Here is a 15,192-nt window from a genome sequence, read left to right as displayed (position 1 = left end):
ACGTGGACCAGCGGGTGTGACAGAGTGTGTTAGACCTGTGGCAGCTCAGAGCTAGAGTGTAGGACGTGGACCAGCGGGAGTGACAGAGTGTGTTAGACCTGTGGCAGCTCAGAGCTAGAGTGTAGGACGTGGACCAGCGGGAGTGACAGAGTGTGTTAGACCTGTGGCAGCTCAGAGCTAGAGTGTAGGACGTGGACCAGCGGGAGTGACAGAGTGTGTTAGACCTGTGGCAGCTCAGAGCTAGAGTGTAGGACGTGGACCAGCGGGAGTGACAGAGTGTGTTAGACCTGTGGCAGCTCAGAGCTAGAGTGTAGGACGTGGACCAGCGGGAGTGACAGAGTGTGTTAGACCTGTGGCAGCTCAGAGCTAGAGTGTAGGACGTGGACCAGCGGGAGTGACAGAGTGTGTTAGACCTGTGGCAGCTCAGAGCTAGAGTGTAGGACGTGGACCAGCGGGAGTGACAGAGTGTGTTAGACCTGTGGCAGCTCAGAGCTAGAGTGTAGGACGTGGACCAGCGGGTGTGACAGAGTGTGTTAGACCTGTGGCAGCTCAGAGCTAGAGTGTAGGACGTGGACCAGCGGGAGTGACAGAGTGTGTTAGACCTGTGGCAGCTCAGAGCTAGAATGTAGGACGTGGACCAGCGGGTGTGACAGAGTGTGTTAGACCTGTGGCAGCTCAGAGCTAGAGTGTAGGACGTGGACCAGCGGGTGTGACAGAGTGTGTTAGACCTGTGGCAGCTCAGAGCTAGAGTGTAGGACGTGGACCAGCGGGAGTGACAGAGTGTGTTAGACCTGTGGCAGCTCAGAGCTAGAGTGACAGTGATGGAGTAAGGGCTGTCAGTATGAAAGGCCAATCAGTGATCGATTCATCAGCGATGAAAACAATGCACAGTTTTCTGTTCATCACCAACAGGGTGTTGAGGGTTCACTAACGTTTGACAAATCTTTTCATGACTTCAATGATTGTAGTGCCCTGGAATTAGATATTGCTTCGCTCTTAGAAGCACTCATTCATTCAAGTGGATGTTAGGCTGAACTCTGCATGCTCTCTCTGCGTTAGCATGATAGAGAGATGATGGTCTGTATCTCAGACATCTAGAAAATAGGGAGTGTCTTTTTGTATTGATGATAACACTAGGGCTTACATCACTAGTTCCAACTCTTGCTGGCTAGCCTACCTGTTGAATAAGGCATTGGGGTGTCAACATGGGGAGATTAATAGCTTTGTTTTTTTCCCTTATCTCCCCCGTCTCTCCATCTCTTTCTCTTTAGTCATGTTTCATTCCCCTCTCTATATGCATCTCTCCTTCTCTCCATCCTTCTTTCTCTGCCGCACAGTTGGTGCCACTTGCTTGCTCTCTCTCTCTCTCTCTCTCTCTCTCCATTAATTATTGCAGTGTAGTCTCTACTTCTATGAATATTTCAGGCTCTGTCATTAAGACAATCTATATTTCATGGCCCCCCTACCTTGTCACCTTTTTGGTGATCAGAATGTTCCTATGTGTCTAACACTGAGTCATTGAAGTGCATTATACATTTCATTGGCTGTATCTTACTAGGCTCTAATGGTCCAGTGCCCTTTCTAACTCTTTTACCTGAAGAGCAGTTTATTTCACCCCCCAAAACGTGGATGTTTGTCAATCACAAGTCTTCTGAATTTGGTGTGTTAGGGTTACACAATAACTCCACTTACTCCTGAGATTCTACAGTCGTGGCCAAAAGTTTTGAGAATGACACAAATGTTAATTTCCACAAAAGTTTGCTGCTTCAGTGTCTTTAGATATTTTTGTCAGATGTTACTAAGGAATACTGAAGTATAATTACAAGCATTTCATAAGTGTCAAAGGCTTTTCTTGACAATTACATGAAGTTGAGGCAAAGAGTCAATATTTGCAGTGTTGACCCTTCTTTTTCAAGACCTCTGCAATCAGCCCTGGCATGCTGTCAATTAACTTCTGGGCCACATCCTGACTGATGGCAGCCCATTCTTGCATAATCAATGCTTGGAGTTTGTCAGTATTTGTGGGTTTTTGTTTGTCCACCCGCCTCTTGAGGATTGACCACAAGTTCTCAATGGGATTAAGGTCTGAGGATTTTCCTGGCCATGGACCCAAAATATCGATGTTTTGTTCCCCGAGCCACTTAGTTACCACTTTTGCCTTATGGCAAGGTGCTCCATCATGCTGGAAAAGGCATTGTTCGTCACCAAACTGTTCCTGGATGGTTGGGAGAAGTTGCTCTCGGAGGATGTGTTGGTACCATTCTTTATTCATGGCTGTGTTCTTAGGCAAAATTGTGAGTGAGCCCACTGTGGTCTCAGGATGCTTTACTGTTGGCATGACACAGGACTGATGGTAGCGCTCACCTTGTCTTCTCCGGACAAGCTTTTTTCCGGATGCCCCAAACAATCGGAAAGGGTATTCATCAGAGAAAATGACTCTACCCCAGTCCTCAGCAGTCCAATCCCTGTACCTTTTGCAGAATATCAGTCTGTCCCTGATGTTTTTCCTGGAGAGAAGTGGCTTCTTTGCTGCCCTTCTTGACACCAGGCCATCCTCCAAAAGTCTTCGCCTAACTGTGCGTGCAGATGCACTCGCACCTGCCTGCTGCCATTCCTGAGCAAGCTCTGTACTGGTGGTGCCCCGATCCCGCAGCTGAATCAACTTTAGGAGACGGTCCTGGCACTTGCTGGACTTTCCTGGGCGCCCTGAAGCCTTCACAATAATTGAACCACTCTCCTTGAAGTTCTTGATGATCCGATAAATGGTTGATTTAGGTGCAATCTTACTGGCAGCAACATCCTTGCCTGTGAAGCCGTTTTTGTGCAAAGCAATGATGACGGCACATGTTTCCTTGCAGGTAACCATTGTTGACAGAGGAAGAGCAATGATTCCAAGCACCACCCTCCCTTTGAAGCTTCCAGTCTGTTATTCGAACTCAATCAGCATGACAGAGTGATCTCCAGCCTTGTCCTCGTCAACACTCACACCTGTGTTAACAAGAGAATCACTGACATGATGTCAGCTGGTCCTTTTTTGGCAGGGCTGAAATGCAGTGGATATGTTTTTGGGGGGATTCAGTTCATTTACATGGAAAAGAGGGACTTTGCAATTCATTGCAAATCATCTGATCACTCTTCATAACATTCTGGAGTATAAGCAAATTGCCATCATACAAACTGAGGCAGCAGACTTTGTGCAAATTAATATTTGTGTCATTCTCAAAAGTTTTGGCCATGACTGTACACAAACTCAGTTTTTTTACTATGACACCCAGCATGCCCATGTCCATGTTCAGCTCAGTAAAGTCATCCACCGTTTATTTTTGATGATACCTACATGCCCGATTACTAAAGTACATCCATTTTGAGCTATTAGGGCCTTGTCATTCACAGGGATTTCAGCCACAGAGAGATTCTCACATCACTTTTGCACCTGTCAAGAATACTAAACCACTGTAAGTTTGCTATGGTACATTTATAGCTTTGGAGGTTATGTTTGTTTTCTTCCAACTGAGTGTATCTGTCTCTGCTTAGGTTGTATTCCAGAGGGCACCCTATTCCCTACAATTGTTTTTTAAAAATAGTGCTGCTTTGAACTGGCTCCAGCTGCATCCAGGCAGCCGTATGGTGGCTTGCCCTGGCCCTGGCCTCCGGCCCTGGCCTCAGCCCTGCTCTAAGCAGGTCACCTGGTGTTCAGACACAACCCACTCTAGCATGCTGTAGCTGTCTGGCTTAGAGGTGCTTTTCCTGCTCTCTCTCTGCTCTCTCTATCTTTGTCTGCTCTCCATCTTCTCTTTCTGTCTCTCTCTATCTCGCCTTACTCAGTATGCTTCAATACTTAGGCATAGCTTTCATATGTGGGTAATGCGGCGAATGCCCACAACATTGACATCCCTAAACAATTCCCTGCAGTCTACGTTTCTCCAAAACATTAGATATGTGTAGCATGTTGATGACCACCACCAAGCATACTAAGAAACAATCACTACAACATACCTTCTGGTCATGTTTTTCCTCTCTCAATGGACCAGGTAAAGCTAATGGAAAGGCTTCTTCCCCCATGTATATGTGAGGGCTCAGTGCTTGAAGATCTAAGGCCTGGATAAAACATCGAAGGATAGATGTAATAATGCTGATGTGTTATGACGGGGTCAGAGAGCAAATGTACCTGTAGTCCATTCATGCGTCTTTCATTATCGTCTAAGAGCCAAAATGGGTCTCTGACCTCACATCCAGGTAACAGAAATTGTTCACCTAATTGTAACATTATGTCATAAAGAGCACATGATCAGCTTCATAACAAACATGTTTTCCCGTCTCAATAGGTTAAATAAAATAAAAATGCTATATATACAGTGCATTCTGAAAGTATTCAGACCCCTTGATTTTTTCCACATTTTGTTACGTTACAGCTTTGTTCTAAAATTGATTAAAAAAAATTTCCCCTCATCAATCTACACACAATACCCCATAATGACAAAGCAAAAACATAATTTTTGGAATTTTTCATAATGTATTACAAATAAAAAACAGAAATACCGTATTTACATAAGTATTCAGACCCTTTGCTATGAGATTCTAAATTGAGCTCAGGTGCACCCTGTTTCCATTGATTATCCTTGAGTATTCTTGAGTTGGTGGTAAATTCAACTGATTGGACATGATTTGGAAAGGCACACACCTGTCTATATAAGGTCCAACAGTTGACAGTGCATGTCAGAGCAAAAACCAAGCCATGAGGTCGAACAAATGCGTAGAGCTCCGAGACAGGATTGTGGCCAGATGGAAGTCACTCCTCAGTAAAAGGCACATGACAGCCTGCTTGGAGTTTGCCAAATGGCACATAAAGACAAGATTCTCTGGTCTGATGAAACCAAAATTGAACTCTTTGGCCTAAATGCCAAGTGTCACATCTGGAGGAAACCTGGCTTTCGTGATATGTAACTTTTTGTCATGGAAATAAATGTATTTCTTGTTACCAAGTTATTTACGGTTTCTATGCCTTTAGTTTTCCATGTAGACTAATTTATGTGTTAATTCTGAAAATCTATCCAAGGATTGTTCCATAGCGTTGTGCTTTTAGGGAGTGATATTGCGTCTTGTAGAATACGTTTCATTTTCTTCATATTGTTATAATGTTCTTAACTAGAAAGTTGTTCATGTTCTTAGCTTTATCCTTAGGAAATAGACACAGCAATATTCTGGGTATGAACATGTGCATCTTCAATACGGTACCCATTGTTCCTCTTTAGGGCATTTAACTATATGTCACAAGTAAAATCCTTTCAATTGTATCAACTCACTACACAAGTCTGGAAGGTTAAAACCCCCCTCAGACATAGGAAGATGTGAAACTTTCCTTTATAGTCTATTCATTTAATTTGCCCATATAAAGTATGTTATGACCAAGTACACTTTTTTAAAGAATGTCTTCAGTGGGGTAATTGGTATTACCAAAAATAAATGCAAATGGAGAACTGTAAGCAGGTATTTTTAGGCTGCTGGTCACTGGCATAACATCCCAGGAATATTTAGCAATTTCAGTATTTTGTCATTAATCACTGCAGCAAAATGAACAGAATAAAAAATAACAATTACCTATGAGAGAGGGAGAGTGCGAGAGAGAGAGAAGAAGAGGGAGACTGAACAATATAAATAAAGACATAAAGAAGGATAGAGAGTAAAATAAGCGAGACTGCTTTGGTTAGTGTATTACCAGCCTGTTGCTTTGAACCCAGCGGGTGCTACAGTGCACTGTAGAGCACACCTGTTTAAGACAAAGCCACATGGGTTATTCAGTTGATGCGTCATTCATTTGCTGTTCTGTTCCCTTCATCCATTCAGCCTGGTTCAAGTGGCAGCAGCTGACTCACCCGTAAGTCTCAGGTGCCTGCAGGGTTTAACATTCAACATAAATCAGCCTGTTTAGTCTTACGGACGGACGGACGGAGTGCAACACTGCTATTGTTGAGTGATGATAGTTAGCTGACCTGCCAACCACCAACTGGCAGCTATTAACCTTTCACCCAGGGTTGTCATAGTTTCAGCCTCGAAACATCAGATGAGCAGGTTTACGCTGTGATGTAGACACACATGAAGGCACACACACGGAATTGGATGCCCTCTAAATGTCAATAATATGCAAGTAATACTATGAATCTTCTCGTCTCGATGCTGAAATGGCCAGCAGCGCAATAAGCTCCAGATCAGTCTGTGTCAGCAGCTAGATGCTTACATATGCAGAACAAATTTCATTTCAATTACCTGTTGGTACAAACACTGGCGATGGCATCCTGCTTATTTCCTGGTTTTGAAAATGTTAGACCATGTAAAGTTGTCTTATCCCTGTCATTTCCCTGTCATGCTCTGCTAAGATCCAACTAGACTTGAAAGTTACCACCCAGTATTGTTTTCTTATTCATTTTAGCTTCTGTGCAAAAACTGTGCAACTCAGGAAAAAACTCAGGATGCATTTTTTTTGCTGAAGGAACATCTTGTTTGTTGTGGTCCAATAAGTGCTGGGAGAGAGTCCACTAGGACTCTCCTCTTTTACTCTTTCAAGAACAAACAGTCTTTGTTTCTATAACAAAGTTTGGACAGTTTAGACGTGAGTTGAGAAGGGCACTATTATTATACTATTATTCTTTAAATCCCTGGGTCGCTTGTCTTTTCAGTTCCCTGCTGCTAGCGACTGGAACAAACTGCAATAAACACTCAAACTGGACCGTTTTATCTCCATCTCTTCATTTAAAGACTCAATCATGGACACTCTTACTGACAGTTGTGGCGGCTTTGTGTGATGTATCATTGTCTCTACCTTCTTGCCCTTTGTGCTGTTGACTGTGCCCAGTAATGTTTGTACCCTGTTTTGTGCTGCTACCATGTTGTGGTGCTACCATGTTGTTGTCATTTGTTGCTGCCATGCTATGTTGTTGCCTTAGGTCTCTCTTTATGTAGTGTAATCTCTCATGTGTGTTTTGTCCTATATTTTTGTTTAATGTATTTTTATTTTTAATCCCATGCCCCGTCCCTGCAGGAGGCCTTTTACCTTTTGGTAGGCCGTCATTGTAAATACAAATTTGTTCTTAACTGACTTGCCTAGTTAAATAAAGGTTCAAATACATACGAAGAATGAGGTATTGACTACCTCCGAGAGGTTGTCCTGAGATTCTTAGAGTATAATGTTTCATTACTTCTCCTCTCTCTCTCAATATATATATTATCTATGCCTGTTGTCTCCACAAAGTCTGACTCTGAAGATGTTCTCTGTGCACTACTTTATTCGTTGTCTTGTTGTATTGTTTCCTGTAGAGAAGTTGTTTGGAGAGTTCCTGAGCTGGGACCTAGACGAGGCGGTGTCTCAGCTGCCTCTGAAGCCAGGCCAGTCTGTCACTCTCACCGTCAACATCAAAGTCAGACTGGACTTCTCTGGAGGAGAGAACCTGCTACAGGACCTCAACGATGGTGAGTGGTTTAAATTCCAGATGGGCCGCAAAGGTCTCCCAAACAACATTATCCAGGTGCTCTCCGACCAACATTGTCAATTGAAACCAGTAGAAGCTAAACTCTTTTAGGCAGGTATTCCCAATAGAGCACACTTCTATTTATCTATTTTGGGTTTGCCTTTCTGGAGAGCATTGGGTTCTCAGCTCCATGACCCCATAGCACTGGTTCAAAATGAACTGAATGCAGAGTTGAGTCTGGGTTTCCTGCCCTAGCCAGTAGCTGAGTGTTCCAGAGAGGTGTGTTGAGACTCATCCAACATTCAACAGAGGTAACCATGCAAACAGCAGACTCCTCTCTCACCTTGATTTCTCTCTTTGCCGTCGTCTGCCTTTCTCGGTCTCTCACTCTTTCTCTCTGTAGTCTTTCTCCCATGTGATTTGCTCCTGCATGCATGAGAAGATATCAGAGGAGAATAGGAGCTGAACGGAGGTGTTTAACTCAGTGCTCTCTCTCTCTCGCGCTCGCTCTCTCTCTGCACCTGACTTTCAATCATTATCTTTGAGGCTATTTAACATACAGTTTTAATGTTTTAATTAGCGGGGCAGTAATTATTGCCCCTGAATAAAGGAGATAAAGCAAACAGGGCTTCCTTAAACAAAAAACCTGTGAAACCATTGTGTATTTTGTTGGTGACGTTCTGGACCGATGCTATGTTCTACTGGATCTTACACTACATGACCGAATGTATCTGGACAACTGTTCGTCCAACATCTCATTACAAAATCATGGGCATTAATATGGAGTTGTTCCCCCCTTTGCTGCTATAACAGCCTCCACTCTTCTGGGAAGGCTTTCCACTAGATGTTGGAACATTGCTGCGGGGACTTGCTTCCATTCAGCCACAAGAGAATTAGTGAGGTTGGGCACTGATGTTGGGAGATTAGACCTGACTTGCAGTCAGCGTTCCAATTCATCCCAATTTTGATGGGGTTGAGGTCAGGGCTCTGTGCAGGCCAGTTAAGTTCTTCCACACCAATCTCGACAAACCATGTCTGTATGGACGTTGCTTTGTGCACAGGGGCATCGTCTAGAATGTAATGGTATGCTGTAGCGTTCAGATTTCCCTTCACTGGAACTAAGGGACCTGAACCATGAAAAACAGACCCAGACCATTATTCCTCCTTCACCAAACTTTATAGTTAGCATTATGCATTGGGGCAGGTAGCGTTCTCCTGACATCTGCCAAACCCATATTTGTCTATCGGACTGCCAGATGGTGAAGCATGATTCATCACTCCAGCTGATGCTTGGCATTGCGCATGGTGATCTTAGGCTTGTGTGCGGCTGCTTCATCCATTTCGTGAGGCTCCTGACAAATAATTATTTTGCAGATGTTGCTTCCAGAGGAAGTTTGGAACTCAGTAGTGAGTGTTGCAACCGAGGACAGACGATTTTTAGCACTCAGCGGTCCATTCTGCTGAGCCATTGTTGCTCCTAGACGTTTCCACTTCACAATAACTGCACTTACAGTTGGCAGCGCCAGCAGGTCAGAAATTTGACGCACAGACTTGTTGGAAAAGTGGCATCCTGAGATGGTGCCACGTTGAAAGTCACTGAGCTCTTTAGTAAGGCCATTCTACTGCCAATGTTGGAGTGTCTGTGGCGATTGCATGGCTGTGTGCTCGATTTTATACACCTGTCAGCAACGGGTGTGGCTGAAATTGTTGAATCACCCAAAATCGCAGGGGTGTCCACATACTTTTGTAAATATAGTGCATCTGCTACTCCCAAGTCCTAATACATCGTTTTTTCCCCTCATAATTGCATTAACATGGTTACTGCTGAGGATTATTACAATTTTTATTGTTTGGCTAATTTAGTGGTGGTGGTGCTTGGCGCTGTGGGTTGGTTAAGTATTGCACAAACATACAGTGTGCTAATATGCCTGATGAGGTTTGGAATTGCATTGAATTTGAATTCACTGCAAACTATTGAAAGAGCACTCCAGAGAGAACAATGTGGCATAATACGTCTTAAAGACTTATTTTTCTGTTTATAATAATGTCATTCACTGGTTTTGTGGCTGAGAAGACTCGTTACAGCAAAGCGGTCTCTGTCATAGCCAGGTAAAGACAACTTATTTTCATGACGACATCGGGGCGTCTTGTTGTGAAAGAGCACCTATAATAGTATAAATAACGCCTTCCTTTCATCCTAAGTGGTAGCACTTCAGAAATGGTTTTGAGGCATTCAAGGCTGCTTCCATTTACTGACCCCAGACAGCTGGAATGTGCATGTATAAAGTAGGCCCTTGGCCCTGTGTGGGAATTGAATGGATCCTTCACCTCTTGAGCTGCACATTCGGCTTGGCGATAAGCATCAACAGCTAGCGGCTCCCTCCCTCCCTCCCTCCCCATCTCACTATTTCTCTCCATCTCTCCATCTTTCTCTCTCCCTCTCTCTCCATCTTTCTCCCTCCCTTCCTCTCTCGCCATCTTTTTCCCTCCCTCCCTCTCTCTCCATCTCCATCTCATTCTCTCCATCTCATTCTCTCCCTCCATCTCTCTCCATCTCTTTCTCTCCCTCCATCTCTCTCTGTCTCTCTTTCTCTCCATCCCTCTCTCGCCATCTTTCTCTCCCTCCCCCCTCTCTCCATCTATTTCTCGCCATCTCCCTCCTTCTCTCTCCATCTCTTTCTCTCCCTCCCTCTCTCTTTCTCTCCCTCCCTCTCTCTTTCTCTCCCTCCCTCTCTCTCGTTCTCTCCCTCCCTCCATCTCTTTCTCTCCCTACCTCTCTCACCATCTCTCATTCCCTCCCTCTCTCCATCTTTCTCTCTCTCTCTTCTTCTCTCCCTCTCTCTCCGTCTCTCTCCATCTATTTCTCTCTCACCATCTCTTTCTCTCCTTCCATCTCTCTCTCTCTCCCTCCCTCCCGCTCTCTCCATCTCTTTCTCTCCATCTCCATCTCCCTCCCTCTCTCCTTCTTTCTCTCCCTCCATCTCTCTCCATCTCTTTCTCTCCCTACCTCTCTCTCGCTTCCTCCCTCTTTCTAGGAGAATAAATTACAGCTCGCGGCATGCTTGGTGTGTCAGAAGCATTCTGATCGTTATACTTTCTCTCTCACTCTATTGCTATCCCTCTCCCCCTCTCTCCCTCCCTGTCTGTCTGCATTGATATGATCTATTTTGTGTCTGTCCTTCGGCTCATTTGAGTGACACTGTCTGATTGTCATACTGTAAAAAGCACTTGAAATAATTCCTTAAAGTGTTGGAGGTTTGAGATCGGTATTTGGAACTGATTTGCAAATTAACTGACTAAAATAGCGGTGATTATTTGAATAATGGATGGAGTGGAGAGATTCTTCTCCTCTGCCCCTCACTACTCCAAACGTTGATATATACAGTTGAAGTCAGAAGTTTACTTACACCGTAGCCAAATACATTTAAACTTAGTTTTTCACAATTCCTGACATTTAATCCAAGTAAAAATTCCCTGTCCTAGGTCAGTTAGAATCACCACTTTATTTTAAGAGTGTGAAATGTCAGAATAATAGTAGAGAGAATTATTTATTTCAGATTTTATTTCTTTCATCACATTCCCAGTGGGTCAGAAGTTTACATACACTCAATTAGTATTTGGTAGCACTGCTTTTAAATTGGTTAACTTGGGTCAAACGTTTTGGGTAGCCTTCCACAAGCTTCCCTCAATAAGTTGGGTGAATTTTGGCCCATTCCACATGACAGAGCTGGTGTAACTGAGTCAGGTTTGTAGGCCTCCTTGCTCGCACACGCTTTTTCAGTTCTACCCACACATTTTCTATGGGATTCAGGTCAGAGCTTTGTGATGGCCACTCCAATACCTTGACTTTGTTGTCCTTAAGCCATTTTGCCACAACTTTGGAAGGATGCTTGGGGTTGTTGTCCATTTGCAACCGAGCTTTAACTTCCTGACTGATGTCTTGAGATGTTGCTTCAATATATCAACATCATTTTCCTACCTCATGATGCCATCTATTTTGTGAAGTGCACAAGTCCCTCCTGCAGCAAAGCACCCCCACAACATGATACTGCCACCCCCGTGCTTCACGGTTGGGATGGTGTTCTTCGGCTTGCAAGCATCCCCCTTTTTCCTCCAATCATAACGATGGTCATTATGGCCAAACAGTTCTATTTTTGTTTCATCAGACCAGAGGACATTTCTCCAAAAAGTACGATCTTTGTCCCCATGTGCAGTTGCAAACCGTAGTCTGGCTTTTTTATGGCGGTTTTGAAGCAGTGGCGGCTTCCTTGCTGAGCGGCCTTTCAGGTTATGCTGATATAGGACTCATTTTACTGTGGATATAGATACTTTTGTACCTGTTTCCTCCAGCATCTTCACAAGGTCCTTTGCTGTTGTTCTGGGATTGATTTGCACTTTTTGCACCAAAGTACGTTCATCTCTAGGAGACAGAATGCGTCTCCTTCCTGAGCGGTATGACGACTGCGTGGTCCCATGGTGTTTATACTTGTGTACTATTGTTTGTACAGATGAACATGGTACTTTAAGGCATTTGGAAATTGCTCCCAAGGATGAACCAGACTTTAAAAAAAATAATAATCTGAAGTCTTGGCTGATTTCTTTTGATTTTCCCATGATGTCAAGCAAAGAGGCACTGAGTTTGAGGGTAGGCCTTGAAATACATCCACAGGTTCACCTCCAATTGACTCAAATGATGTAAATTAGCCTATCAGAAGCTTCTAAAGCCAAGACATAATTTTCTGGAATTTTCCAAGCTGTTTAAAGGCACAGTCAACTTAGTGTATGTAAACTTCTGACCCACCGGAATTGTGATACAGTACATTATAAGTGAAATAATCTGTCTGTAAACAATTGTTGGAAAATGACTTGTCATGCACAAAGTAGATGTCCTAACCGATTTGCCAAAATTATAGTTTGTTAACAAGAAATTTGTGAAGTGGTTGAAAAACGAGTTTTAATGACTCCAACCTAAGTGTATGTAAACTTCCGACTTCAACTGTATAAAGAACCTTAGAAGTTCTCATGTCACATTTAAATGGCTGCAGTCTATATCAACGTGACCATGCAAATCATCCCTTCATTTTTGGGCCTGGCTCAGGCAAAGATGTAATTTCCTTTGTTCTTGAAAACGGGGTTTCAGAGGAGCCGAGAGGTACATTCTTTGTTTCTTACCTAGACCAGTTTATCCTTCTCTTTGAGTCCAGAGGGTTTCTGCAAAGCAGGATCAATGAGTTAGCCAGAACTTTGATAAACAACCAGAAATAACTATAGATTTTCTGGTTCATTAAGAATGCATAACTTAGATATGTGTTTTTGTTTGTTGATTCAATTAGACAACACCCATTTATATATGTGTTGTTGTCACATACAACGTTCAAGCTTGTCTTTGTAAAAAATAAAACGTTATTTTCAAATATTTATCAGTTAACTGGCTAACTCACTGATCCTGCTTTGTAGTATACCCCTTAGCTCTGTACACTCACTCACTCACTCACTCACTCACTCACTCACTCACTCACTCACTCACTCACTCACTGGAGCATACATTCACTGTAGCTCAGTATTTGTATTGTTTATTTTATACAGTCTTTTTTGCTCATTTATGAAGGGGGACAACAATTTCAGGTGACTGTAGCTCAATGCTTTCTCCTTGGCTAAACTAGGCCTGTAATTTAGTATTGTTATTCATATTTACATATCACATACACATTTGTAATTAAGGCACATGAAAGTTCCCATGTTCAGGAAGGCATTTCTGCAACAACCAAAAAATGGAATAATTAAACGGTCCTCCTGTGAAGTAGGAACTAATGTCAAATGTCTAGGACCCTGTAATCAGTCACATATAATAGGCTAAATATCGTCTGCCTAGACTCCTCAAGTTAAGTGATTTCAATGGGGATTTTTCCATTCTGATTGTTTACTGCTGTTCAATCTAACTTCAACCAGAAATAATTGTCATACATTTCTACATTTCCTGCACTCATTTGTTATCATTCCCACACGTTGCCACGTAGGGCTACATGATCTGGGTGAAAAATATATAGGCCTAATTGGTGAACTGCTGGAATCATGGAAATTATATTATTATTATAATTCCATAGTTGGAATATAGAGGGCAGCACTTTGAACACGTTGTTTGACATGACAACGAATGCAACATCCAGTGGATATTATTGTGACGGGGTAGGAATCAAAGTGTTGGTCAGTGTTTCCCAGGGGACCGTCATTAGATGTTACAGTACATATTTTCTCTTACTTTATGTAGCTTGCACTAGCTAACATATTCATGCTTCACCTATAGAGCTTACCACCTTATAGTCCTAAAAAACTGAAATTAGTTATCTCTGGTTTGTTCAGACATTCCTATGGGGGAAAGAATGGGGTTTCTGGATAAACACCTAAAGTAAGGTCTGAGGTTAACACCGGCTTAAGATATTTTATTTGTTTTGTTGTATGGAATGGAAGACCCAGAGTTACCTCTGCTGCAAGAGGATATGTTCATTAGAGTTACCAGTCTCAGAAATTGCAGCCCAAATGAATGCCTCACAGAGTTCCAGTAACTGACACATCTCAACATCAACTGTTCAGAGGACCAGGCGTGAATCAGGCCTTCATGGTCGAATTTCTGCAAAGAAACCACTACTAAAGGACACAATTAAGAAGAAGATACTTGCTTGGGCTGGGAAACACGAGCAATGGACATTAGACCAGTGGAAATCTGTCTTTTTGTCTGGAGTCCAAATTGGAGAATTTTGGTTCCAACCGCTGTGTCTTTGTGAGACGCAGTGTGGGTGAACGGATGATTTCTGCATGTGTATTTCCCACCCTAAAGCATGGAGGAGGAGGTGTTATGGTGTGGGAGTGCTTTGCTGGTGACACTGTCAGTGATGTTTTTGGAATTGAAGGCACACTTAATCAGCATGGCTACCACAGCATTCTGCAGCAATACGCCATCCCATCTGGTTTGTGCTTAGTGGTACTATAATTCGTTTTTCAACAGGACAATAACCCAACACACCTCCAGGCTGTGTAAGGGCTATTTTACCAAGAAGGAAAGTGATGGAGTGCTGCATCAGATGACCTGGCCTCCACAATCCCCCGACCTCAAACAAATTGAGATGGTTTGGAATGAGTCGAACCGCAGAGTGAAGGAGAAGCAGCCAACAAGTGCTCAGCATATGTGGGAACTCCTTCAAGACTGTTGGAAAAGCATTCCAGGTGATGCTGGTTGAGAGAATGCCAAGCGTATGCAAAGCTGTCATCAAGACAAAGGGTGGCTACTTTGAAGAATCTAAAATATATTTTGATTTGTGTAACACTTTTTTGGTTACTACATGATTCCATGTGTTATTTCATAGTTTTGATGTCTTCACTATTATTCTACAATGTAGAAAATAGTAAAAATAAAGAAAAACCCTTGAATTAGTAGGTGTTCTAAAACATTTGACCGGTAGTGTAAATTCACAAAATGTTTCATTCGCTGATGCAGATTCTTCTAGAACTAAATGTATAAGAGCTCCTAAGCCTGTGTTTACCACAGATAATATGTTCTGCGTTTTATAGAAAAATCCTACAAAAAAACTAATTTAGGGGCGGTTGGCTTTTTAGTTCGCGCCTCATTTTACCCACACAGTTTTTACCACAAGGACAAGTTCTAAGATAAATCTGTCTTAGTGGAGCACGTGATAACACCTTTAATTGGGATCAGTTTCCCTGTTTGGGAGTG

The 15,192-nt window shown here is 42.9% G+C and overlaps 1 protein-coding gene across 5 annotated transcripts in view; it reads left to right on the top strand.

Moving 5' to 3' along the window:
* Window positions 1-15,192, top strand: part of trappc9 (trafficking protein particle complex subunit 9) — a 282,398-nt gene that overhangs the window by 96,143 nt on the left and 171,063 nt on the right. For all 5 annotated transcript variants that reach the window (XR_003871657.1, XR_003871656.1, XM_029732083.1 and 2 more), the window contains one exon: window positions 7,312-7,464. Coding sequence is in view for 3 of the 5 variants with exons in the window: in XM_029732083.1 (XP_029587943.1) it covers window positions 7,312-7,464 (153 nt within the window). In the remaining 2 variants the exon portion in view is untranslated. The remainder of the gene's footprint in view (window positions 1-7,311; window positions 7,465-15,192) is intronic.

The sequence above is a fragment of the Salmo trutta genome, chromosome 34, assembly GCF_901001165.1.
Source record: "Salmo trutta chromosome 34, fSalTru1.1, whole genome shotgun sequence".
Classification (NCBI taxonomy): domain Eukaryota; kingdom Metazoa; phylum Chordata; class Actinopteri; order Salmoniformes; family Salmonidae; genus Salmo; species Salmo trutta.
The sequence above is the reverse complement of the archived record's forward strand: the minus strand, read 5'-3'. Positions and strand labels throughout refer to the sequence as shown.